Source organism: Nothoprocta perdicaria, unplaced genomic scaffold, assembly GCF_003342845.1.
Source record: "Nothoprocta perdicaria isolate Ctin4 unplaced genomic scaffold, notPer1 scaffold_1, whole genome shotgun sequence".
Lineage (NCBI taxonomy): Eukaryota > Metazoa > Chordata > Aves > Tinamiformes > Tinamidae > Nothoprocta > Nothoprocta perdicaria.
This window is the reverse complement of record NW_020454093.1, coordinates 6,225,503-6,253,180: the sequence shown is the minus strand read 5'-3', so window position 1 is coordinate 6,253,180 and position 27,678 is coordinate 6,225,503. Positions and strand designations below refer to the sequence as shown.

The window sequence follows — 27,678 nt, the reverse complement described above, 5'->3', positions numbered from 1 at the left end:
CCCTGGGATGGAACTGAAGTCTCCTAAATGCAAGTACTATAACTGAACCAGTTGGCCATGTTGAGCTTATTACATTCTCTGCAATTGATCGAATTCAAAGGAATTAGCAAGGAGATGTATCTTGCTGGAAGACTTTTCATATACTTCCATACAGGTTTTACCTATGTGAACTGTAGGAATTGGCAGAGTATCTGAAATGAAATCTGATCTGTTAGCTAAACTAATTTTACAGTTAATCTGTTTTACCTAGGAAGCTTATTGAAGTAGAAAATGACCATTTTCACAAACTCACTGTCGTGTATGATCCTAATGTGTCTATTCAAGTCTCAGAGGTTTTGGAACTTGCTTTATATTACAGGAAAGTATGAAAATACTTCAGTTCAAATTGACATGTCCTCTTAAAGCTGTCCAGGTGGCATAAATACTACCTGGCTTTGTTTCAGGTAGTCCTGAGCAGCAAACAAAACATGTTGCTCAGTTTTTGTTGGGTTGCTGCTTAGCTCCATTTCCAAATGAGGATGGGCAGCTCTTGCAGGCAGCTTCACTGTCAGACTCATCAGGGCTTTCTGGCTGAACTCCATGCTGGTGTAGTCACTCAGGAGTGGTACTGTAATGGAAATGACTCCTTCATTTTCACTTGTAACAGCTTTTTCGGGGAGTTGTGCATGCCTTAGGCTTATGTCTATGTTATTTCTAAGTCTTTCTGACTGGAATGTGTCACTCTTGTTGTCTTCTACATCATCTGTAAACAGCTCTGCTTTCAAAGGAACCTTTGACTCATGCTCTATGACATACACATTGGTGGTATCATTTTCTGTTAGGGCCTGAAGCAGTGATCGTGAAATGGGTTTCCAATTAGTCTGCAAGGAAAAAGCAAAATTTCAATATCATAATTTTCATATCAAGTCATATTGAAGTGTAATTGGCAATTTACTGAAATAAATGAGGGAAGAATAAAGCTAGGAGATAGGCAAGATTTGAGTGTATATTGGGTTATGAGTTTTTACAAATTCTGAATAATAAAATGGACAATAATTTGCAATGCCATGCATCCTCCTTTTCTGCTTAGGTTATTTTGCTGGGTCTTCCCGCTTTATCCATAATATATTTTAAATTAAAGCCAGGATAGTTAAGGAAGCAGCCTCTGATAAATATACCTTCTTCTCCCACCCCCACTTTGAAGAAGTCTCATTTTGAAGACATTTCGAATCTTTAGATCTCCCAGTTTCTAAATGCATTCAGAAGAACCGAGTAAATTACATGGAGTTGCTTTTACTGCAGTGGCCAATGAAAGACAGCTGAATCTGAGAACTGTGAATTAAAAGTTGCTCAGTGCTCATAAACAGATCAAGTTCTTTAAAAGAATAATCTAGTGAAATTACAACCTATAAAAGTATGACTTTTGAAACTCTGAACTCGTATACATCTGCCCACTTGATCCTTCTTTTTTCTTCGATGTTTTCTAGCTTTTGCAGAATGACTGCCTAATTCTACATGTGAGCTCACAGCCCGTTGATGCAAAAAGCTACATTTAGGTTTAAGGGGCAAGGCGAGGGAAAGGGAAGACTGGCTTGTCAGAGTCATCTTAAACTTCCTTGCTACTGATTTTATTCTGGTATTGTCTATCTCAGATCTTGGACAGTGTCTTTTTCTGGAGACCTTCCAGCATTTATGACCACGCTCTTGACTTCCAGTCAAGTTGCACTCCAGGCACTACTTCAGACCTGAAATACAGGTCTCCTTTCACAAGTTAAGGGTAGAACAAGGCTACTGAGCTTTGGTGCTTCTAGTTACATGCGTCTTCAGACAACACAACTACCAGCCAAAAAACTGGAACATTTGAGGTATGCTGAGATTTTGAGGAGTGAGGAATGGATTTCGGAAAAGCACCACATACACTTGTTGATACTTTTGTGGCATTACGCTCTGATGTATTTCTTACAAGTTATTTTTGAGTAACTTGTGCTCTAGAGTTCTCTGAAAAGAATAATAACTGGTATTACTGATTAATCATTAGATCATTAGGAAAAAAGCTTTTTTTTTTTTTAATACCATTGGAACAGTACTTGCCATATCTTGGATTGCAGTGCTGTCTCCTGGATTTGGTAGACTAGACCAGCACCAGGTTTTCCCCCTGTAAAGAAATACTCCAAGTTTATTGTCTAGTTAAATGGTAGACATCTCCTAGGAAATTATATTGACTGCCATTCATGCACAAAATGATATTTTCGCAAGCATCAACCTGAAACATGCCTTTTCACCCGCTGCTTCCGAAATAGCTCTAGATCAGTGTAGCCCGCGGGGACGAATGGCCCCTATCCCAGTCCCCGGGATTGCTCCAGAGCTCAGGTGGAGCCTCCACCTTTGCGCTCAAACCTCCCAGCACGTGGCCGAGCACCACTCGTGAACCGAGAGGTTCGGATCGGCCTCAGCCACTCGTCCATGTCTTTCCTCTCGAGCTGTGCCTTGAGCTCAGCCCTAAGACACCCCACAGTAATGTGCTGGGCACCGCAGCCAGGGTGGCCGCCGAGGGCCGCGTGGATAAGGCCGAGGGCACCACGCGGCCGCAGCAAGGTGGCTGCCCGTCCCACAGGCAGGCTGCCCGCCAGGGCCAGGGCCGCCGCTGCACACAGGGCTCCTCCGTCCCCCCTCGCCAGGCGCGGGTCAGGGAAGGCAGCCTGGAGCAGAGTGGGTGGCGGCCCCCAAGGGCAGGCCTGCACCCGCAGCAATCCCGCCAGCTCCCTGAGGCGCCTTCCCTGCTGAGCGAGGGCCAGGTGAGGAGCAAAAGGCAGACCTAGGCGTGCGCTCTGGAAATGCTGGTGGTGACCTCTGTGTGAATGTCAGACTGGCTTTTCTTTTGTGCTGCTTCTCCAGCACGGTGCTCCTGGGCCCTTCTCAGGGGACATGCTGACACCCCTGGGTCCCACAGCCCCCTCGGCTGGGCTCCCCACACTGGCAGGGCCTGGCCAGAGAGGGGAAGGGGTGGGAGCAGGTGATCCCCAAGAAGCTTCTGTCACCCATGATGAATTCCTCCTGGGCTGATATGTGTCAGCACCGAGTGCTAACTGCCACCTCCTGTGGGAGGGGAGGCCAAGGCTCCAGCACCTCCAGCTCCTCGTGTCTCCTTGGGAAGCGGCTGCTGCAGCAGTGACTCGTTTTGCAGACAAAAAGGCAGCTGTGAGAGGCTCCGAGGTTATCTGGTACATCAGCCTGCCGCAGCGCCGGCTGCTGCGCTGTCTGGCCTCCAGTCAGACCCAGACTTCTTTCAACGTGAAATATCTTGTCTCTGTTTAGGTTGTGGTTTGAGGTGAAGCCTGAGGCTACAAAATTGTCTGATCTCTGCTGCTGCTATGAAGATGGGTGTTTTTCTGGCCTGGTGAGTCGCTTTTTACAAATCTAACCAAAGCAACTGAGAAGAGGTGTCCCTGGTGATCCCTTCCCTCAGTAAGGGGGCATTCCTCACTCCTGCAATTCACCGTCATCGTCATGTTGCAGTGCTATGCTGTGCTTTGGGCTGCTGTTTTTCTAGCTATCTCAGTGCTCTTTCCTAGTGAGCTAGGCTAAGCACGATCTTATCTTTAAGAAAATAAAGCCCTTTCTGAGGCAAAATGCCTGTGTAGGTGTCAGGCATTCTCATCAGAGAAGGAGAAAAAAAAAGAAAAGGAGGAAAGCCCCTTTAGAAAGGCCAAATCAGGCATGGAACAGCTTAAAGTAAAAGATCTAAAAAGATCTGAAAAAAAAGCGAACAGCAGGTTTGTGTGAAGTGATGTCTTGTTTCTCAACAGCAAAGGCAGGAGTTTAACTTGGTGTATAAGCTAAATAAGTTATGTATTGCCTATGTATAAGTTTGCATAGCCTGTTTGCTTTCCCTCTCAGCAGCTGCCCTTTTGATATCTGAGGCAGGATGTGACACTAATAACGTGACCATCTGTATGCAACTGTACTGGTTTATATCTGAAAATGAGTAATTAAGTGGTTACTTTGCAGGCTGTTTTTTTGGTGTTTGTTTGTGCCCCCAGTAGTGTAACTCATTAATTTTCGAGGTGTGGGTACTTTATCACTAAAAAGAGTGATTCACTCAATATTTCTTTCTTACCTTTTAAGCACCAGAGAACAAGTAAGAGGTGCAAAAACCACAATGATCATCATGCCGAAGTAAAGGCCGGTCACAAAACCTTCGAATTCCCCTTTGCCTGTTAGGAGAGAAACAGGGATATGGAGTCAGATTTAGATACCAAGTATGGAGAGGGGCTAGTGCTTTCATTACAGAAGCATTTCAAATAGAATTGAAAGTCCAACTTCATATATGTTCTAGGATTCATGGAAATGAAATCTAGTTCAAATGAGGTTTGGGATTTTGCAGGACTGTGAGGTTTTGAGGTTGATTTTAGTTTTTTAAGATATCTGGGTACATACTGATTCTTAAATCCTCCACCTAAAGAAAAGCACTACATAATAGAAGGCTGAAGTAAATGAAAGCTCCTTTCCCCACAAAAGCTCCTTTTGGTTTGCTGCAGGTCTGACTTTATAAGAAACTATTCAATATGAAGTTATTTACTTAAATTACTTTGACTTTTTTTTTTGTTCTTTTTTTTTTTTTTTTTTTTTTTCTTAATAATTGACCTGGTCCTGTCAACAGTAATGTAGACTGTATTTAGTAGGTAACCTGCCTACTTCACCTGCTTGGAACATTGAGATATTCTTACCCACAGTTAGCCCTTGCCCCACACCGATACTGCCTGCCGTTGCTTACGTTAATACCTAGAGATCTTTCCTTTTTTTCTCACAGAAGGAGAAGAAGTACTTAAAAAACAGGCAGCAAGACTAGTATTGCTAAAACAGTAACTGAAGCATCTATGACAGAGAATGTGTCAGAGTCGAGGTGTTCTCTGCAGATAGTTAAATCAAAAGTTTCAAAATAGCATCAGGAAAATGTGGTCAGTACACAAGCCTGTTGCTGGTACTGAAAAAGTTTGCAAAAATGCTGATGCTCTTTCCCTATACACCCTCCAACAAAAAAAGTATATATTTTTAATTCAGCTACTTAATTTTGCTTTAAAGGGTATTTGAAAAAATTTTCAACAATAAAGCAGTTAATCCATTAAAAGCATTTCAGATGCTTAAAAAGTTAACTGCTTTATTGTTGAAAAAGCTTTTTTTAAAAAAAATTATATATAGGATAATATATAGGAGGAAGTCTGAGGTGCTTTAAATGGATTTTTAAGTAACCTTTGAAATATTGGAAAGGCCAGAATAATGTAATGTGATCTTTAAATTCAATGTAGTTACCTGAATTAAAAAAAAAAATAAAAATAAAAAAGGTAGGTATTAAATTAACTCTGAGTTCTTGTTATTTTCCACAAAAATGGAATCTTACCTAACACAGATTTGGTAGTGTGGGCAGAATATAAGCCTGGCAGATTAGGTCCAGTGAAAACCCTTGGATTTTTTGGGTTCTTTGTCAACAGATAGGATTTTCATGGGAAACGTGATCTAAGTTGAATTCAAGGGGAAATTTTAATTTCTTTCTGCGTCATGCCTTTGATTGTCCCATTATATTAATGCAAAGAAGAGGTTTAAAAGCAAAAAGCTACAGTGGGGAGAAATCATTTGTATACTTCTGTCTCTCTCTCTGAATGTCACAGGTTACTTTTCCTGTGGCTATTATTGTCTCAGCTGTTTGGCACTTATTTTTGTTTTGTTTTCAGGGCACTTCACTTGAGTTATATTTGTGATTAATGCTGTAGGTGACTAACTGGAAAGCTGTTCTCGTTCGGCTTTTGTGAAGCACAAGAAGCACTTGAATGTAACCAGGTACAGAATCTACACTGCTGGTAGCTGTGGCTGGTGCCAGCACCAAAGAAAGATCTGTGAAAATAGTTAACACAAAAATGGTCAGAAAAGAATTTTGATGATGTGAAGCCTTAACTAAATCTTCTGTGCATCTTAAGCAGTGATATATAGACGCTGCTGCTGTGTGAATACTCCCTGCAAAGCAGGGGAAAGGGAGAGTAGAAAAAAATGTTATAAGCAGTGCATAAAGCAAAGACTGATGCCAGGCAGCACAGCTGCATCAAGCTTCCATGGTACCATATTTTGGAGTCCTGAAAGGCTGTGAAAGAGTCCCAGGTCCTTCTCCAGCACTGGTGAATCCCGAAACCTGCACACGGTAGATAGTCCTTTCCTGAAGTCCAGTGAGAAGGTACCGCGTAGTAGAAGAATTGACAGTAACAACTGAAATGCAAGAGGGATTGGGGGTAAGAATTTTAGATGAATTCTCATGTCTGAGTTTGAGTGGAGGAGGAACTGAGGGGAACGAGCAATATTTCATTTCTTGATTTATTTTATTTTCTTTAGAAAGCTTTACCTGACTAAAGCTGTGGTCAAATCAAAAAAGACTCTACTGCTGTGTTAGATTCATCCTAGTGTACATGTTAGTCCTGTATTTGACCCTGGAATGAGCAAAAGATTTTAAGGGTTTTTTTTTCCTTCTTTTCTGATGATGCAGCGAGTAGTGCAAAAGTAGTGCAACCAGCACTACTACTACTGGTAGTGCTACTACTAGTAGTAGTGCAACCAGCAGTGCTGTAGAATACCTAAGACATGACAGAAATTGTTTTTCAAGCTTTACCATTGAGAATGTAAGATCTCCATGGAAGCAGAAATGATGCTGTTACTGTAGGCTTCCTTCCTTTTAGCAAAATTTAAAATTATTCTTCCTGCCTGGAAAACATGGCAATTGGCTGTTGGGTCACTGTTGGGATTGACCCATTAGGGGAGAGTTAAAAAATAAAGCCTGATCCTGGGCACTACTCTTCTGTCTCCTCTTGAGATATCTGGTAGGTATTTGGCTAAGTTACAATAAAAGATGCAAGTGCTGTGACTGAAATCCTAATGCCTCAGAAATATCCAAGTTTCACAGCTACTAGGAAATTCTGCTGTAATATTACAGTTATAGATTGTAAGGAATTGTTTTCTCATCACTCTGTAATTTGATTTGGCCCCATAAATCCCCCAACTGCATGTTTTGAAAATCCTTAACAACTCCTTATGAAACTTTTCTGTCGCAGCACTGAGACTGAGCTACTGCTTTGTTCTGTGTGAGGGTGACTTACCTGGAGATTTTGTTCTTGCTGAATCTATGTAGCTTATTTTGTAGCCCTGGAGGAAGCCCAGACAGTCTTCGGCACCTATTTCAGTCCACCGCACAAGTGCAGTATGCTTTGTGATATTCAGAATTGTCACGTTAGTGGGACCTATTCTAGGAACTTAAACAAAAAAACAGATAATAATGTAAGTTCTACATTTATAGTTATTCAGCTGACATACAAGGCTGAAACCTAGCTGCCTATCTGGAGATCCTCCCTGATCCGTAAATATTGCATAAGGGATGGAAGACAAAAGAGAAATCCCACTGAGTAGAACGACACGATGTTAAGGAATATCAAAGTAGGCAGAAACAGTGAGTGATTTGTTGTGGATGCTTTTACTGCAGTAGTTACACAGCCCAATTAATTTCAGCATCCAGTGTGAGCCAGCTCTGAATATGAACCAGAATATCTGACTTTGGTGATAGACAAATTTGAGCTATGGGAACTAATAACTTGGGGACCTCTTGCTGTTTTGATAATATCATTTGTAATAATAACATTTCGGTGGGCCTGTCAGTAAAGAAGAATATCCAGGTCACTCCCTCTGCCAGTGCATGACTGCTAGGACCAACGGCAAGGCTAAGTGCAAAATACTGCTAAGTCACTTGACAAAAAAGCTGCTTGTAGGATTTCTTTATGGATGCAGATAGGAAAGGTATAAAGGAGAGGAATACCTCCTTCAACAGAGTAAAAGCGGGCCACTCCAAAAGTCTTTTCATATCTTGCAAAAGTTTCACAGTGACAAGCATCAGATCCATGTAGCATTATTTTGTTTAACTTATATGGCTGAATATTGTCTGGAAAACAAATAAACTTGAATCAATGTTTACTGAAAAGTGAGAAGCAAGGGGAGGAGGGACAATACCTTGATAGCTTTTCTGTGTAATTCTTACTTTCTGATCCTTAAAACGTAGTATAGATTTACTGTGAGTACAGTTTTCTACTTGGAGTACAAGATGTGTGCATCTTTCCTTGTGACTCTTCTTGCAAATAGTTTCAAAAGTAGCATAAGGCATAATGCTGATTTGCTTTTAAAATATGCTGGATCTGCTTATAATTCTCATCTGGAAATTTGTAGATAAGCTAGTTTATGTGTAAATATTTCTCAACTAGCATATTTAAAAAAAAAAAATTGCAACCTAATGTAATGTAGCAGGAGGACCATGGAAGACAGTAGATTGACTTGTATAAGCCTGAGGTTAGATGTGTACAGAAAAGCCAATCCTGGCTGTTCTTTGTTGGAGGCAACTATATGATTTGGGATGACTGTCCTGTAAACTGATCCCTGCAGCAGCTTTTTGTGCTTCACTTAGTAAGTAGAACATTGGATTTGAGAACTGTTGTGTTGTGCCAGGGACAAACATAGGGTTAAAAAGTGATCTAATGGCAAGCCTGTAACAGAGCAGTTTGTATTTAAAGCAAAGTTTACCTAGGAGCAGGGGAAACATTTTTATTCTCATGCGGCTGTGTTGGCCAGTAGTGTATAAATCCCTCTCTGGAATTTGGGGAAGGAGAGACCTTATCCTGGCAACAGCAGTTTACTTCCATCTCTTGTCCTAATACAGCCAGAAGAATCTACCTAAGACTGTTCTTTGTACCTGCTTTGATGTGTTCAAAAGCTGGGTATCCTGTTGGTGCAAAAGAAAGTTGTATTTATCTGGATCTTCAGTTTGCTCTTAAAAACACAATAAAAATCCTTCCAACCAAAAAATACTCAGTAGAGGAAATGGTCCCTACATTAATATATGTTGTTCCTGTTACCTAGTGTGAAGCTTCCAGTAGTTGCAGGTATTATTTTCATGTGCATATCTTCTTTACTGGTGCCCCAGTCAACCACAAAACATTTTGGACTGTATTCTGGAGTCCAGGTGACAACTGTCGTGGTTCCTTGAGGTCTGACGATGATTTGGCCAGGCAAGTCTGCAAATGAATATACCATTAAAGATCAATAAATAGGAAAGCAAACTCTCTTGTGCTCTTTTTCTTTAGGAATCTTCATTAAAGAGTTGCCATGCGAGTGCCCAGTAAGTAAGGTTTATGCTTCCATGTCAAGTAGCAGATTCATCATCTGCTACTTTGCAAAGGTCTCTAGAAGATCCTATGTTGGCTGCTGCCCCTGACCTTTAATTCCTCATAAGAAAGTGGAAAAAGGCTGTGGTAGCCCTTGGGGAAAGGAAGCTTGGTGCTGCTAAACAACCTTGGACTGCTCTACAGGAGGGCATGTGAGATGGCTTTTACTTGGGAGAGGAGGAGAGAGGGGCTAATTATGGATTATAGCTACATAACTTTATATCTAATCTTTTTGCTCAAAATACAAGTTATTTTAAGGGCAGATCATCAGACTAGGAAAGACCTCGTGACTGAAACTATGCAGGAAGAGGAACAGCCTGTCAGGCTGCGGTAAGAAAGGAATCTTATAACAGACAGCTACAATTCTCCATTTCATCTCCTCTCTGAAAATCAGTGTAGTAAAGTAGAAATAAAGAAAATGGCTGTACTAGATTAGAAAGAATTCTGTATATTGCAAAGGAATTTATCTTGGGAACACGCTTAATGCCAGTAATTCATCATAGATACAGAGGTTTCTATGCATAAGTAGAAGCATTTGTTTTAACAAATGCCCGGAGGGATCCATGAAGAACAAGCTGCTAGATTCAGTAAAGTAGTAAAAAAAAAGAGCTGCCAGTTGAAGGATGACTTGAGGTAACCATATACATTTTATTAGAAGACTTCCAAAGCAGTCAAATGCAGGAAGCAAAATAAATTACTAAGTATTTGCAGGGCAAAGGAGAGTAGGCTGAGGAGAGTGGGCTGGAAAGTTTTTGAAAACCAATTAGTTGCAGCTTTCTGGAGATCAACATTGGTACTTACACGTTGACTTACTTATGCATATTGTATTGTTCCATTTTTTTTTTTAAAGGAATCTTACCACAGAAGAGTCTTTCTTACAGTACAATAGCTAAAGCTTTTTTGCTCTTTTTCTGTAGAAGATTATAGCAAATGAAATTATTTTAAATATAAAAAGAAACATTGTTATATTTTGTTGAAATGAAAAACCTGGGTATTTAGGCATCACAAAACCTTACCATCATCAATGGAATATGATAAATACCTTCTACAGTTCCCCCTCCCAGGTGCCAGTAGGGGTAATCACAAAATCAAAGTTGCTGAACTGAAAAATTAGATATGCAGATAATCCAGAGAACTTTGTTTAAGCTACTGACATCTGTTCAACTTTGTGTGTGCTCTGCAAGCCAGTCTAACATTTGTTCCTCTGGTCTGAGAAAAAAAGAGGCTCTGCAAGCAATGTTAAACTCGTTGTCTGTTCATTTCAATAGAAATCCTTGCCTAAGAAACAATACCGATCTCACCATACAAAAATAGGAGCTTAGTTAAGCATTCAAGGGAATGGTTGTCCCAGCCCAAACACTGTCAAGGAAGTGTGAAGCTTGCTCCTTAAAACTTCTCGAATGCAAAATGAGTAAAAGTACCTGTTGTATAGAAATCCGGGACAATGTAAGTAGTTTGTGGAGATTCTCCTGCTTGGTTATAGGCAGAAATATTAATTGTATAATAAGCCATAGAGAGATTCAGAAGAATTTCTTGGTGCTTTAGAACGAGGCGTTTTGGTAGATGCCTGCAGTTGTTGGGTACTCTTTGTACATTAACGTAGTATCCAAGGACATTCCTGCTTTGTGCTACCTAAAGGGGAAAAAGATTATCAGTGAGCAATGTTACTATGTCCTGTGTAGAAAATGAAGAGCGATGAAGTTATATAACCAAAATGTCACCTTTAGTGTTGGAGATAAAATCATACTATTTTATTTAGGCTAGCGGGAATCAATGAAGCCACACACTTACATTTACTCACATTAAGAACACACTTAAATCCCATTTAAATTGAGCGGATTTAAGCACAGGATTAAATGTTTTGCTTAATTGAGATCTTAGTTATGTGTATCCAATTAGTAATAACAGCAGTGAGGCAGCTGTAGCATTCCCTGGAACATATCCCTCATCATTAGGAACTTGAAAGTTAATGAGAGGTGTTTAATTGCAGGTTATGTCTCTGAGAATCTTCATCTACTGGACTCTGCTAGGCAGCTGCTCTCTTGGAGGATAAATGCTAGCAATTACACTACCATGTTAGAACAGCTTATATCTCCATTGATTTTTAGTAGTCTCTGCCCTGTTCTTTTTTCAATGTATTAATTCCATGATTGGAAAGGGAGGGCATGGAAATGAAAGCTGTTGCAATCTGGATGGAAACTTAATTCACTATGTAGACCTAGGTCTGGGAATTCTGCTAGGATTGTTTCTGAGACCAGACTCTGTTATTTCTTTGCTGGCCTTGGCACAAAAAGTAATAGTCAGAAGACACAAAGCTAGGAGGAAGGCTGGGTTATCTTAATGAAGGAATTGATACCTTTGCAACAGCGTAGATGGGATGATATTCAATAATTCAAAAGGAAAAGACATGTATGTGGGCATGAGCTTTTGCTAAAGTTAGAAGCTCCTAAATCTGAAGCAACAGAAGTATTTTCCAGGGTGAGAAGGGAAGAACTGGTACATTTTTTGAAGCTTTGGTGAAGTTGCCTGGAGAATAATGTTATGGTACTTCACATTGGCCTAAACAAGGTAGGACAGTGGAGCCCCCCTTTTTTTCCCCTCCCTATAATATGTTAATAATTAAGCACACCCTTTCCTTTTTCCTTTTCAGTGTTTACTGAAGCCCTCTGGACTTGAACCTTATTTAGCTAGTACAAGTGTTTTCTTGAATGAAGTTCCTAGCCCTGATCCTATATTTAATATATGTACTTTTAACAAAAGCACTTGGATGGAGAATAATTTCTTTCTTTAGCTTAACTTTTAAATTGGCATATGCAATCTATTGCTTTATCCTCAGATGAATTATTTATTGTGCAGCTTTGCCTTCTTATCAGCAGACAAGGGAATAAGGGGGATATATCATCCTTATCCTCTGTTCTCTCTCTCTCTCTCTCTCTCTCTCTCTCTCTCTCTCTCTCTNTCTCTCTCTCTCTCTCTCTCTCTCTCTCTCTCTCTCTCTCTCTCTCTCTCTCTCTCTCTCTCTCTCTCTCTCTCTCTCTTTCTCTTTTCTTCTTTCTAAACAAAAAACAGGGGTAACTGCAAAATTTTCCCCATCTTCTGAATTTTCAAAACTCTGCTAGTCTCAGTCTTTTCTGCCTCTGATACCAAAGCTACCTGTGAGTATAAATGCAAGACTGTTGATTGTCTGTTTTTTACCAGGACAATGTTCAAATGGTTTTCATCGGGTAAAGCTGACCACTGTGTAGTAGCGAGTGAGCTGATAGTGACACGTGTTGCAGAGGACGGGATGCTTCTGCCTTGGAGGTTTGGACCTAAAATGTCATTACAGGAAACATGGAGCTAAATGTTGGTGTTCATGTAAGTCAGTGGCTCTCTTTCCTTCCTGACTAGAATGCATCTCTGAATTTGTAAAGTAGCATCTTTCCTGCATGATTTTCTGCAAAAATTTTGGTCTCCTGAGAATAGGAATGATTCTTAGGAACATGTGAAATGCAGCCTGTTACTTGTATAGGCAAGCTTAATTCTAAAAGATGAACCTGAGACACACCAATTTTTAATGTAAGCAGAAAAGAATCTTTATTCGAATCAGTGATTTGAGTTTTGAAATTGCTGCTTGAATAATTTTTCAAGTTTATAAATTGGTATATTTTTTTCTTATTAGTCTATTGTCCCCAAAATACCCCTCTATACATTTAGTGTATCTGGAAAGAAAAGTACAATATTCCATGTGTTTTGTTTGTACAATAGAGTCCCCGAAACAACATCAAAGTATTTTAATTATTTCTGTGAAGTAATGACTTAGTAGTACAGATATAAGAGAATGCCAAGGTGAACGTTACCTCCCATTTAAGAAGAACACGTCTTCTGCCTGGAGAGATTTCTGTAGTTGTGTTATATGATAGTGTTGGCTTGTTAGTGAGCTCTGGTAAAGATGAAAAAGATGGAGATATGCACTCGTATGAATCAATTTGAGCTTCATATTTTCAACGGTGTCTGACAACCCTGTTTCATATGATACAAAATTTGAAAAGGCATTTACATTCATGCTCCAGAACACCAAAACTGTATTTCACTTACTGTGAGGGACCAAAATTTCTCTGCTCCAAGCACAGACACAGTGATGTCTTGGCTGTCCATCTGCCCTGGCTCTGCATCTGAGCTGAATGATGTATGAAGATGTAACATTTAAGTTTGAAACGGTGGTATTGACAGCATTGCTTTCTATGGTCACCTGAAAACAAATTACATTTTTTATGTGTGGCAGCAACAAAACATAATCTTACATTAACTGCGTTCTGAGTCAAGGACCAGTCCTAGGACTACAGTAGGAAGGAGGAGTTCCTACCCTCAGAAGGGAATGACTGCAGGCTTAGTCTAATTCCTTTTCATTCTTTAAAGGCAGTTTCTCTGCTTGTTTTTCCTAAATACAGCCTATCTAGCATGTCAACGATAGCCTAGACCTAAACATGGCTTTTAAAAACAGTTAGACATTAATCTGCTGAAACAATCATTGCTTACATAACTGAGGTCCTTGCTGGCGTTCTAAAGAACAAGATGTCAAGGTTGAATGAAGTGGTGTGCAGTGTGTGCAACCAAATGTGCTGTGTCTGCACAGGGCCGTCGGGCCAGTTCCGAGAAGGGCTGGCCTGAGTGTGCGGGTGCCTCTGCCTTAGCTCCTCCAGATTATTGTGTCTCTGCAACTGAGGACGGTATTAGCACTTCAGTGACTCTGTGGGGAAGTAGATTTTTTTTCTACAGAGAGATTGCCCCTCTCTGAAAACTGTAGGAAGCTGAGAAAATATCAGAGCAGTACTGCTATGCTTGCGCTGTATTATATTCTTCCCTAGCCATTCATTTTTGGCACTATCTGAACACATTACCTGTGTTCTGTCCCATTCTGTCTGTTATTTTGTCAGAAATGCTATTGCAAATGGAAATATTTGTTTTAATATTTGTCTGCTGGGAAGTTTTGTTTGCTAAAAATATTTTTTAAAACGAGAAACAGATGCTATTATGTTGTCAGCTCTTTGTTTCTATGCAAAAATCTGTTTTTATATAGATTGTAATTAGGCTGTAATTATCTTAATGTATTTTTATTACTTTATTTACATTATTTTTATTTTATATTTATTTTAAGAGTAGTGTGGTTACAATTAAAAAAATCCACGCAGTATCACAGAAAGACTATAAATCCTTTTGACTGACTTGTAAAAAACATGCGTGAAGCAAGTTGGAGGTAGGATCCCAAGTGCTCTACAGTCTTGTTCTTGGTAAGTGCTTGCCCTTGCTCAGCTAGTTTTACATCTCCTCTGTGCCTGTGTGTCCAGTCACCCTTTTTCCCCAAGCCTATGTACAAAGTCAGACTTCATGTATGTGATGAAGAGCTCAGCACCAGCTCCGAGTCAGCTGGGACATGATGGGTAGCAGTGATGTGCGGTCGCAGAGCCCACGCGCCTTCTCATCCCGCACGTGGCTATCTCTTCTGCTCCTTCACGTTCCTCACTTGAACGTGTCATGAATCTCTCGCATCTCCAGAACACCCTGTAGTGCCTCCTCCTCTTGTTTACTGTTCTTAGCTCTCTATTCTTCCCTATGATAGCTGTGTGCAGACTAATATATTCTACTGCACTGCCAGGAGGAGAGGGCATGAATTTCTGGATGTCATAGAAGAGCCTAGGGTTTGTGTCACTGAACAGAGACTCTTCCAAGGGTTGCGCATTCTTCCTACCGAGACAAAACCTTTCTTATGCAGAGCTCTGAATAGTCCTAAATACCAATCCTCCTTAAGAGGTTAAACAAAGCAGCAAACAGCTACAGGAGACAGATCACAGGCTTCTGCTATAACGGGGAAGGACTGTAAAAGAAGCAGAGAGACTCCTGAAAGAACACAGATGCTGAAGGAGTGGAAACAGATGCGTTTTAGACCATTTCTTCCCTGGGGTCCCTGGCTGATACTTTTATATTCCGTATTCCAACACAGCTAACGCAGAGATTGAATAGTATTTTCACTGTTTTACCTCCTGTTGTGCACCTGTAACTGATCAGCAGCAGATTATGGGCCTTGTCAAAGAAAAAAAATGGTGCAAAACAAGAACATAGTAGGTGTGCTTTCTTACCTAAATGTTGCAGCAACCTGCTCTCTAGCCTGTTTGAAAATCTAATGTTGCCAGCAAAAAAGAATAGTCCTTAAGGAAATGTTTTCAAGACTTAGGTTTATGTGGCATTTCTGTTACCCTTTGTGGATCTCCAGGTTTTGTCGTGTTGATGCTTACAGTGTCTCCCTGCATGGAACCAGCTGCTCTAGCATTCTTGTGTCTCTCCTGTATAAACCTATTTGTCTTCTTGCCCAGTTTAGAGTTTATCAGAGCAAGACTAACAGGAGGCCTTTGTGTGATGAAGCTACAGCCTCTGCATGTTCCCTGCTGCTTTGCTATCTACATGTTATGTGGGCTCTTCGGTAGCATCCTGATTATGTCCCGCCACATGTCCCGTGTATTACTGGTAAGTCCCTTCACATTCTCAAGCAACTGTCACCTGGAACTACTTACCAAGGTCCACGGAGCAGAGTCTGGGAGTGCTTCTTTGTATCTCAGCTCGTATTTTGTAGGAGTGACAGGCAGGTCCCAATTTATCATCACTTGATTTGTGATCTGGTGAGCGTTTATGTTAGACGGTGTCAGGCACCTCTCTGGAACAAGGAACAGGCAGATGTTATCGACACAAGTACAGCAGGAAAGCTTTGGCAACTGGCTCTCAGGTGTGTTTTGTTGAAGGGAAATTAGAAGACTTGGCTCAGAATACTGAACACTGAGAGGCTTTTAAAAGGTTGGAAAGAAATAATCGTTAAATCTTTATGGCATCAGTAGAATGGAGTTGTCTCTCGTCTTTGTTATTTGGATGCTTCTACTGATTTCAAGGAGACCTTCCTTTGTAAGCAGATGTTTTTCTAAGTAAACTTGAAAAGCAGAATCAGTATGTCGAGAACTCTGAGAAGGCCACATTTTGCAAAGCTCTTGAAGTTATTGCAGTGCTTGGTTACTATGCAGAATCTCTGAATAAACATCTAAAATGAATGATTCTTTTTCAGAATTTCCTCTGCATCGCTATATAATGGGCGCGTGGTCTTATAAAATGGATAAATTTAAAGTGTTTTCTAAAAATGCTGATGTTCTATAACGAGGATTCCTTAAATGCAGCTTCTGAGTCAACCTGCTCTTTGTAAATCAATAATGAAGCTCAAAAATAACGTCAAAGAGAATAGAGAAAGCTGGTTCAGTATTGCACACATGTATTTCTATATGATTTTCTGGATATAAGTTCTTTATAGTCTAGCAAGTGATTTAAAGCAGAATCCTTCTGCCATAAAAACTGAGAGACTTCTGCTGATAGACTTGCTAGTCTCTCACAAAGAAACAATCTTTACCAGAATCCTGTCACTGCTTCAGCTAGGGTTGCAGCAACACAAAGGGTGAAGGTCTGTACCTGCTTTGCTTGGTGTAACTGAGATGTTCCTTCCTATGAAACAGCTCTCCTGGGCGTAATTCACAACTATCCAAATAGATGCGGAGCGGCTCATGTAAAGATTCTTCCGCTCTATCGTGATGAAAGGCGAGGATGTGTTTCTTTGCAAAAGTTTTGTGATCCTTTCCCTTCAGAGAAAGGGAATCAGAAAGAAAAAACATTTGACTGGATTATCACATACTGTTTTTTTCCCCCCCCCAAAAAATGTCATTATAGCAATTAATAGGCTTCCAGGTACCTATCCACAAAACTCAGCTTTCGGTACTCTTGAAGACCAGCTCCTGTTCAAATGTTCAAGCTCACAGCTTGAAATAGTGAATGCAATTATAACAGTCCAGTAGTTCTAGCTAATTTGTACTTATATATACACATAACTTGCCTTGTTATATGGTAGAGAACTACTAAATTCTTTAATCTTATAAGGTACAGAGAAATACAAGGCAAAATGTTATGTGTAGTGTTTTTTTGGGCATTTAAAATGCCTCCTTTGAAAGGCACAGAATTAGGTTAGGAATTAATTCTACAGCTATTAGCCACCTACCACAGAGGCACCTACATTCATTTTGAATGGCAAATTTCCCAGTTGCCTCAATACAAACCAGCCCAAAGGTGTGGGAATGTCTGCACTCGTGGGCTAGGTGCCTGTCTGGTGGAAATGCTGATGCTTTGCAGGCCAAGGTGTCTCAGAGCTCATGGCTGGAGCCTGCCCCTTTACAGGCGACTGTGCAGTCCGCACAGTGCAGAAGGTCCCAGCTCATCCTTGTTCCCATGCACAAGCAGTGGGTGCTGGTGCCGGGAGGCTGGTTGCTCTGAGTTCATAGTTACAACATTCATCTGGGAAGGTTATCCAGGTTATTAAGCCTTGGGGTTATTGGAAGTTAGGCCTCCTGGACAAATATCCTGCTCAGTCCATTTTCTCTGCTTTACCCGCTTCGGGGTAGTTTTTGCAAAGGTTTTGCAGGGGCAGGTTTTGTGAGGCTCAAACCAGGCCACTTCAGGGTCCTTGGGAAAGAATGGTGTGTGTTTTTAATAAGAGGTGTAGTTATTGTCTCCTCATGTCTTTTCAAGTATTGGATGTGCTATTCATGGTACAGTTTTTAATAACTGAAAAGAAAAGCTCCGTGTGCCTTCAGCGCCACGCCTGCTCGGAGCACCTGCCTAGAGCATCGCCGTAGGAGGGCTCCTCTCTGAGCCTTTGCTTCCTGACAACTAAATCATAGGGAACAATTTCACTTGTGCACTGATGTTCCTTGGGCTCTTTCCTTGCTCTGTTGTTTCTCTCTCAACCTGATGAAAAGGGAGAGTCGTGCCTGTGCTTTGGGAAAATGAGCAGCTGTGTGATGCAGCTCCCTCCCCCTGCACCCACCTTCTCTTTTGCTTTTTCTCTGCCCTCCCTGCAGTTCTTCAGGAGAGCTCTGCAGCTCAGGAGTAGCACGGGCTGCGTTTGGCAGGGGGCTTGGGGAGCAACGGGTGCTTCGGCTGAGAGCATCTCCAGAGAGCAGAGCTGCTCCCCAGGGGCTTCTGCCCGAGCAAGAAATCAGGATTTTGACGTTGGAGGTGGCAGGGCAGCAAGTTTGTACCTGGTGCCAGTGGAAGCCCCACTCTGTGGCGGGTGCTATGTGGCAAAGCAGTCAGTAATGAGCATCATAATTTTCCAGTGGAGTACCCCGTTCGGTAGCCTAAAGACAAAGATTTTTACCTTCTGATCTTTGTTTGCTCTTTTTAAACGTACTCTTAAAGTCACAGGAGATCCTGTATCTGTAGGTAATCAAATAAGGAAAATCCCTTTTGTAGTGCAGGTAGGGAGCCAGCAACCTGCCTCATCATTTTAACTACCCAGTGGGCAGATGTTGATTTAATCTGCCCGTCTCTGCTTCACATGGGTTCTTTGTTTTAACTTCCGCAGTTAACGAAGCAATTAAAGATATCTATGTTTTAAGAATATCAGTTTAAGGTTAACACATACAAGTTCATTATTATCATCATGGATATTCATCATCTATTAAATGAATATTCGTTAATTTAGATGTGCAGTATCTGCCATGGTTGAAACCTTCCCGGATACAGGTATTGAGTAATATTTAATATATAATGAAAATCAGCTTAACATGTTTTTACTTGAAATGCATTAGAATGGAGAATACTCAATATGAATCAATAAAAGTAGAGAAAAATAATTGAGTAAAGTGATATCTGGAAAGTAGTATTTTAAACATATGTGCTGGAAGTGTGGCAAGATGTATGAAGCTCTAGGAAAATATCAAAAGAAAAAATAGTTTCTCAGATAGGTATGTTTTGCTGAGGGATCTTCTTACAAGATCTTTTCCATGATCTTCAGTAGCTAGTGAAGAGAACTGCAGGTTGACTGACCTCATTTCCTTCCTTGCCACAACAGCCACTCATTTATTTGCACATTTGCTCTGTTATCTCTTTCTTAAGACTGGCAGGGGTGATGGGGTTTACAGCTAGTCAAAGCTTAATGAATTGGTGCAAGGCGCAGATACAGTTGCTCCTCTTGAAGCCCTCCCTCTTAGGTCCTGGGGAGCTTTGCCAGGCCTTTCTCAGGAACTAGGAAGCGATGAGCTACTCTTCCTCAGGTTACACAGAGTGATTCCTGAGTCTGGGCACCTATTCCAGAGTTTTCTATAAATCCTTTTCATGAGGAAGAACTTCTTTACTGTGAGGGTGTCAGAGCCCTGGCACAGGGTGGAACAGGGAGGTTGTGGAGCCTCCTTCTCTGGAGGTCTTCAAAACCTGCCTGGATACTACCCTGTGCTCTAGGTGTCTGCCCCTGCTGGAGCAGGGGGGTTGGACTAGATAATCTCTAGTGGTTGGACTAGATGATCCAAGCCTGGATCCCTTTCCAACCTCAGCCACTCTGTGATTCTGTGCTTTCTGCTCTGTCTGCTAACCAAAGGCCTGGTTTTGCACTCCGGGTGCTGTTCAGTTTTCTGCAGTTTCTCTTGCAGTTTGTAAAGTGCAGCTTGCACCAGGTGGGCAGCTGGGAGGTCTGAGGAAAGATTTTTCACAGTTATGGTGTAACAGCAGCATGGCAAATAGATCTGGATAACTCAAGCAGGTGGGAATCCTGCCAAACTGCAGTGACAGCTTTTCACCCCTGAAGCGACATTTAGACTTACCATTTTAAGGTTAACGTGTAAGTAAGAGTATTTGGAGCGCTGGGCACTGACAGCCAGGTACACGTCAGGTCCTCACTCACTTCTTTGTAGCACAGCAATTCGTTGTCCCAGTCTGCAAGATGAAAACATGTGGATTGGAGAAGACCTGTAATAGGCAACCCCCTGCCATTGACAGGGGCAAGGCGACTGCTACGGCAAAGAGACGAACAAATGTGAAACAGCCAAACGCTCCTGCACAAGCAAATAAATACTGGCTCCATTATATGTATCACCATTTATATCAGGTTTGCCCTGGGTTTACATTTGTTAATGCTTAGAACAAGGGACAGAAGCATTTAGAGAAATTAGAGGTTACCAGTCCTAACGTGCCCAAATCAAACCTAGTTTGATATAAAACTAGATGTATGTAAAAAAAGGACATTTTCCCCTGTGTTTGAGTGTTCCATTACTCATTATTATGTGGTGCTGAAATGTGTTTCCATCGCTTTCCTATGGTTTCCTATAGTTTTGCTGTCATTGCACATTCGCACCATTTCTCTCTTGTAGTAGTGACACCTTGCTTGCTGCTTCTCTCTGTAATTTTTGTTTTGTTTTCCAAACTGTGGACTGCTTGACTGGACTGCAGGGCTTCTCCAAAACAGCGGCCATCTCCAGCGGGGTTCCCAATAACAGGCTGTTCCCAATGGTCAGACCATAACAGACCCAATGGTCTGCTCCCAATAACAGACCATTGCTAATGACAGTCACCTGCCTGTGCCACCAGCTTTACACCAGGCACATTATGAAGCAGCTGGAGAGTAAGTTTAGATGCAAAATGGCTCTTACCTTTCTGTAATGAAAAAATATATATTTTTTTGCAATTAAACATATATATTTTCAAGTGGAAGGGAAATTAAACTCCTGAGGGAACTAAACTTTTCACCTGTAGTGGTTAAGCTAGTTTCAGTCTTTCTGAAATTTTTCACCAGAATCTTTAGTCATAAAATACAACTTTTTTTTTCTCCTTTTTGCTTTTCGTCTTACTGCCAGAACTATTAATTCAGAATTATCTGTTATTATGTCTCTAAGTACCACCCACACTTTAAAAAAGAAAAAAAAAAGAAAAAAAAAAGAAAAGAAAAAAAGTAGGGTAGGGTTTTTTTTCTCTGTGGAGATGTAGATAAGGATTTTGAAATGTACATGATACTTAAAGGTGATAAAAAAATGAACGTTTCCTGATGAGTACAGTCACACGTTCCTTATGTGTAAAAGGTTTAGCAAGTTGCCAACAGCCTTATCAATCTCGAATAAGAAATATTTTTGCTATTTGGAAAGCATACAGGAACATCTCTGGAGCTGGGCTTGCACTATGGCTGTGGGTCAGAGATTCATCTAGGACTCAGGAGATAAAAGGTCAGTTGTCCTTGCCTGGCTCAGGGCCACTTCTTCCCATGACCTGAGTCCCTTTCATTATTCCTATGGCAAATGTATGTTTATTTTGATGTGCATAGGGACAAAAATATATGTCAGATGAGTCTGGCTTCAGTCAGACTTCTTATGGGGGAGACAGCGCGCTCTCCCCCGAGATACCTCCTTCCTCCCACTGGAGCAATGCTTCTCTACTGAGCTAATGCCTCAGTTTAGGTGTGTGCAGCTTCCTCTTGCCACCGTGGGGACCTGTTCTTCCTTGTTTCTATGACAACGTGAACAATTGTTAAATTCTTTTCTTTCTGCATCTGACCAAACCGAGTATTGGCCACCCACACCCTGGGCACTCTTGCATCCTCCTCTGTTCTTAATCTCAATCCAGCCTTTCATTTCCTTGGGTTTTCTTTCGTTTTCTTTTGGGAAAACTCCTGGAAACCAACCCTTTTGGGAAATGGTGCCACACCAGTAGTACTAGATGAACAATAGTAGATTTTAGGGATGGCAACTCTCCCCTGCCCATATTTCCTGTTGCACTCTTCAGGTCAGATTTATCTTACCTGTATGGTAATCTTACCATTTTATCTTGGGTAAGATGAGTGCTACACCCTGGTTCCTTATTTGTCCTGTGCTTTTGTACATGCACATTCAGTTTTATTGTGTCTCTTTGGCTTTTACTGTATTGCTCCCCTTTAAAGGAATGAGGTATTATTTAGTTTTCCCAAGCTTTAGATCACTGTTAGTTTTATAGTAGGGCTGTGATCCTGGAGCTGTGCACACGGAGCATTCCCCTTCGCCTGCTCTGGAGACCTCACAGTCCATTTTGTTCAAAAATAAATTACCAGTAATTTATGAGTTGAATCTGAAACATGAAAACAATTGGCAGCTGTAAGCACTACAGCTTTTAGTGTCTGTCGAAATCATGGTAGTAGGTGCAGAGCAGCGGGTTGTGCTGATAACCTCTGCGTAGCACTGAGTGCCCTCTCATCACCCAGCCAGACCTGTCTGCGCTGGTGCTCTTTTATTCTCTCCAGAAATCCGGAAATGTTTCTTTTCTAAAAAATTAAAAATCTCCATTCCCAACAAGTTTCGTCACTTGCAGGTGGCCCTGGCAGCTGCAGGGGGGCAGTGCTGTGAGTGGGGCGAGCTCGTGGCCCGGACGCTGGCCGGCCACGGCCCCAGAAACGGAGCCGACGGCCCCGTCGCTGCCAGGTGCGCTGGGTCTGTGGACCCTGGCAGGAACTCACAGCTGGAGCTGCTGCATTTCACACCAAAAAACTGTACACCAATACTTGAAATCAAAATTAACCGCAAAATCATTTCTGCTGGCTGTCATCATCATTACAATTACATGGTTAGGGCACAAGAATTATTTGCTTACCTCGAAGCTGCTGGCAAAACGGTAGGTCCCAGCTTGAGCAGTTGCAAGCATCTGGGGAATAGAGAGGATAAATTTAATAAGACAGCTGCAAAAGAAATGGCAAGGAATATTACAGATTGCTGCTTCTATCCAGAGAATGTAATCTAGTCACTGTTTTATTCCTGCACACTTGCCTCTGAGTGATGCTGCTTTTTTTTTTACTATTTATAAACAGTAGTAAGTTATGCAGCAAAGGAGAACTCACCGGTTGCAAATAAAAAGATAGCAACGAGCAGTGAGCAGCTCTTCATCCTCTCTGAAGAACAGCATAACGATTACCATCAGCATTGCACTCTTTAGTCTATGTTTCACACTTCCTCTTCAAGCTTCCTATTCATTCCACTACCTGTTGGTCATTGGTTGAATACGAATAACTTGCTTGGTAGTGACACATGCAGCTGCACTAGGAGGGGACACTTAGGCTCCCAGGTATCTGATATGTTTATGCAAACCTAACTTAACCTGTCTGAAAAGCAGAAACTTCCGCCTTCATGCTGGGGGAACTCACAGTGAGAGTCTTAAAGGTTTCTAAGATAATCATCAGTGCAAACCTGATTAAGCTTATTAAGTACTTGAAGCTCTTTTGAAAATCCTAGTCTAAGAGTCTGTGTAAAACACAGATACTGTTATGAATCAAGAGTCCCAATATGAATGCTGGGATACTGTAAAGATAATAGCAGGAGGAAACCCTGGCCCTCTTCCCTGCCTGCCCTGCTCCCCTGTCCAGACTATTTCACCACTGCGGGGACACGGAGCCTCCTGCTTTCTGGAGCAGCGTTGGAAGCCCTGATGGGCCAAAACCTGCCACAGCCCTAATCAGATGTGACTAAACTTCACCTCCGTTAGGCTGGCTTAGCAAACATTTCAGATGAGTCCGGGCATGGCAACCGCTAAGGACTGTTGCTGCTGAAGCAGAAATGGGAAATTTTCTGAAAATTTTCACTAGTGCAAGAAATTTCCCTTCTGTGCTTAGCTAGCTGCATGTAAACGCTGGATTCAAACCTACCTGCTGAAGGGCATGTTATCTTGGGAACCATTGCAGATTTCTGGTTGAGTACTGAACAGCAAAAGAGAAAGTCTCTTTAAAGTGAATCACTTTCTTAAGGAGAGGGTGGCAGGCATGGCTCTGAGCACGCTGCAGTGCCAGTGGGTGACATATGCACCAGCAATATCGCACTAGCTTTTCTGAAGGACACAGTGACAAAATACAAGAAAACGGGGAGTTGGAGTGACTGTTGCAGTGGGTTTCCGAGCAGTGACAGGGTCTGGGTGTAGGGGTGTGGGAATGAGCGCCGAGAGGCTGAAGGGTGCTGAGGATGCAGCAGGTATGGGGCAAAGTGTCTCTTGCATGAGTGATCCAAATATCAACCTTGGCATCACTTCCCACAGGGAATAATAAGAGGATAGTGGTAATTTTTGAGCAGTAAGAAAAAACTGAATGAGGAAATGTGAGGGAAAAATGACAGTGTAGTCTGAGGAGCGATGGACTCATAGGAACATGCAAGTCAAGAGGCTGTGAAAACTGTATGGACTATATGTATTGATGTGAAGGGATCAGGATAATCACATTTAAAACAACCTATCCCAAAAGAAAACCACGTAAGCAGGTCAGTGTGACAGCAAGAAACTGGATTCAGCACACATAGACTTGTGGCAGAACAAACTGGAGAGATGAGAAAAAATCAAGTCCAGATTTTCTTTGCTGGAGCTCTGGGTCTCAGTGTGAGTAGTATGAATGCAACTGTAAAAAAAAATTTTAAAAAAAGCAGCAGCAGAATACAATTCAAGTGTAACAAGTACAGAAAGTACATTGCCAATCAACAGTGGAGATGATAGAATTTCCAAGCCTGGAATTTGTCATAGGTATGGGCACGAATGCATTTTTAATTATAACACAGCTATCAAGTTGCCATAGAGACCTTTTTATATATAATGAAAGCTGAATTATTACCTTTGAAGTAAATTTTGCATAGAATCACTTTTCCAAATGTTTAATATTTCAGCTCTTTTACTGTCATGGACTTGCAGCAGAGTTAAATTGTTAGCACCCTCAACTTTGCTGTTATTCAAGTTGTGATTAATTACACCATCTTCTGCGATGTGCTCCCAGGTGTGCAGCGATGAGAAGAGACCCCCAGCTTTGCTTGGCTTGTGATCTGAATGGTTTCTCAAACCAACTTCAGCATTGATATAGTTGTGGGCCTGGGTTTCTGTCAGTGCTCCTCCCCACTTTGTCACCTGCCTATTTAAATTTCTCAGTAGAAGACCTTGCAGCTCAGCTCTCCAGAAGGCCACCTTGAAATAGATGGAGCGTCAATAGGAAGCCCCCAGGAGAGGTGTCTCACCTTCTCTGACCTGCAGCAGGTTGGGGTCTTCATTTTGTTCTGCTTGAATCTGTGCGCTTATTTCCTTTACGTTATCTTTTTGCTTCTCTGATGAGAAGTTCAGAATCAGGTGGCTGCAGTTGAACTCCATGCATATTTTAACAAATTCTGTACATTTTGGCCTATTAGTGGGACAAACTAAAGTCCTATGCCTTTCCACTAAGGAGCTGGAGTGGAGCCATGCTGCTTTCCCCAAGTTATTTCTTTATGTGACTCTCCTTCTAATAAGCAGGCCTGAAGACCTGCCAGATATTTGACAGATTCATGCAGGCTGGTTTTGCCCAAGAAGTACATAACTACCTAAATTCAAGAGCAGCTGTGATATGGTCTTTGAAAAAAATCCCGCTCAGCCCGTGAGGGGAATTTGCTGTGAGAGGGAAAGTCTGCACTGCTGCTCTTTCACCCTGCCTGAGTTCACGTTACACGGTGGAACAGGCTGTAAATCAAACGCTTCCATGCTATCTTAATGAAAATCACATTTTTCAACCTAGCACATCCTCTGAGCAGAGGCCGTCAAGGAGTTTATGTATGAGGTCTCCCCTAAAGGTTAAATGTTAGCAGATGCACTAGTGAGTTAGCGTGCAATGCAGGAGAATCAGCAAGTTATGTATCTCGGTGAAGATGCCTCAGAAGTGCAGTGGAGAAAACGAAGTTTCTCTTATTAAGAGAAAATGTGGATACCTTCTGCTTGTGCTTGAGCAGAGCCAGCATCTCTGGGGAATCTACTTTTGGGAAGTCTACAGGAAAGGTTGGTTTTGTTGTTGATGATTTTTAATGTCTTCCTTTTTTTCCATCCTTGAGGCAGATGGAAAGAGATTTATTTATTTGGGATTGCTCCCAGACAGATGAATGCTTTCTAGTGAAACACAACTAGTGTATTGTACAACTCTTGTAGAAAGTGTAAAGAGAGAAAGCCCAGTAAAGAGGTGTGAAGGAGCTTGCAGAAGATGAACCGTTACGTAGTGCTGTGATCCTAAAGCATTATCCTGCCCTTTCTGTCCCAACGCCAGTGCGTGTTTTTGTGCTATTAGTGTATTTCTTTTACAGTTAACTTTTACCATGGTAATTTTTTCCTGTGTATTTTCTCTAGAATTGAAATAGGCTTTGACATTTGGACCACCAAGTCATTACAGTTTCATAATTCAAATCTTTTCAAGCATCTTCCATGTTTTGGAACAGTGTCTTAAAAACAGTAGTTGCAGTTAATAGAGTTATCAGGATTTGTATACGTACTCCCTTATGGGCTTTGCACTGCCTGGTCACGTCCTATGTGAGCATCTTAGCCCTAGAGCTGGAGCACTAGATTGTATCAAGAGTGACCAAAGCCCCAAAATGCACTGCCCCCAAATATCCATCTGTCCTGTGGGCTGGGATAGTCTCCTGACAGCTGAGAAACCTCCATTTGTTGCCAAACTGGTTAAGAGTGAGGATCTGAACCGATGGCTTTTGCAAATGCTGCTTTGAATTGGTTGCTAATGGCTTAGTCACACAGCCCTGGTTATGGCCTCCTTGCAGCAAGGGTTTGCTCATAAATTCCGTCACTTTGTGGATTTTTTTGCTTTCTTTTAGCACAGCGTGGACATTCACACCCAAATTTCGCCTCCAGGTTTGTGGCTTGGGATGCCAGGAGAGCACCGGCTGCCTGAATCCTGCCCTCCAAGGTGGCCACAGCTCTGTCCGTGCTGGCCTGGTTCCCTCTTGAGGGCAGCGGAGTGTTTAGTCCTCACCCTCACACTGGAGGCTGTTCCCAAAGGGCCCTGCCGTTTGACCTACGTATGTAAAAATCAATTTGGATAATTACCATAATGGAAAGCTCCTTTGTTGATGAGGGCAGGAGGCTGTGGCAGGAGCAGCAAGCAGCGAAACGGCCTGCAAAGCTGCAGCGGAAGATATTGAACCGAGGAGGATATACGCAACCATGAAATTGGGGAAGTTTGAATCTGATCTGTGTGGCTTTTACATAACGAATTATCATCAATGGTTAGGGCACAGTTTCCTCCTCAAGCTCTGGTCATTGGCAACAAACTGATATCTGGTCAATGTGTAGACTCTAGGGCTCGCTGGGAAGGGTTGGAGAAAGAAGCTCGTGAAGGGAGGCCTTCAAGGGCAAGCCCGGGGCGCTGCGAGGTGAGACGCTCCTGCTGGGCAAAGGAAGTGCTGGCAATTGAACTGACTTGCAGCAAGGCAAGAGCGAGGCTGAGAGGTGATGAACTCGACAAGCCTATGGATTTCTTACTGTATTTTTCAGTTCTTTCTGAATGCTGGAAGGAAGATGATAAAAAAAAAAAAATACAGGTTTAAGCCCACAGAAAAGATTGGTGGTTTTGTTCTCTGTAAAACCATTTAAGAATTACAGCATCTAACTCTCTATCACACTGCACCATATATGGCTGTACAGAGGCACAAAGTAAGTGGTACCACTGGGGGTCACGTACTTTGCAGAAGTCCAGGCCAAGTGATAACCATCCTCAGGATATGTTTTTGACAGGTTTGCCTTGGCTCTGTGGTCACAAAAGGATGCGAATGTAATCTGCTGTCTATCTGTATCAGCCTGTTCCTCACAGAAGTGGCAGCTGGATGGAGAGAGC

At 41.9% G+C, this 27,678-nt stretch overlaps 1 protein-coding gene across 1 annotated transcript; it reads right to left on the bottom strand.

The window, feature by feature from the left end:
- Positions 1–365: 365 nt before the first annotated feature.
- Positions 366–22,957, bottom strand: LOC112945868 (interleukin-31 receptor subunit alpha-like). Its single transcript, XM_026037577.1, has 15 exons — positions 22,912–22,957; positions 22,668–22,718; positions 19,883–19,994; positions 16,704–16,870; positions 15,770–15,909; positions 13,299–13,452; positions 13,061–13,143; positions 10,643–10,853; positions 8,913–9,071; positions 7,826–7,948; positions 7,116–7,268; positions 6,091–6,234; positions 4,097–4,193; positions 2,071–2,134; positions 366–860 (listed from the first exon to the last, which is right to left on the bottom strand). The coding sequence occupies exons 1-15, from the start codon at positions 22,955–22,957 to the stop codon at positions 399–401; spliced, it is 2,166 nt and encodes a 721-aa protein (XP_025893362.1). The 3' UTR covers positions 366–398.
- Positions 22,958–27,678: the final 4,721 nt, after the last annotated feature.

Excerpts from the sequence above, each read along its gene's own strand:
- LOC112945868 (XM_026037577.1), bottom strand. The coding sequence starts at position 22,957 with ATGAAGAGCTGCTCACTGCTCGTTGCTATCTTTTTATTTGCAACCG. Across the intron at positions 13,144-13,298 it reads AGAAATTTTGGTCCCTCACA|AGCTCACTAACAAGCCAACA; the intron begins GTAAGTGAAATA and ends CATCTTTACCAG. Across the intron at positions 861-2,070 it reads GCACTGCAATCCAAGATATG|ACTAATTGGAAACCCATTTC; the intron begins GCAAGTACTGTT and ends TTTTCCTTGCAG.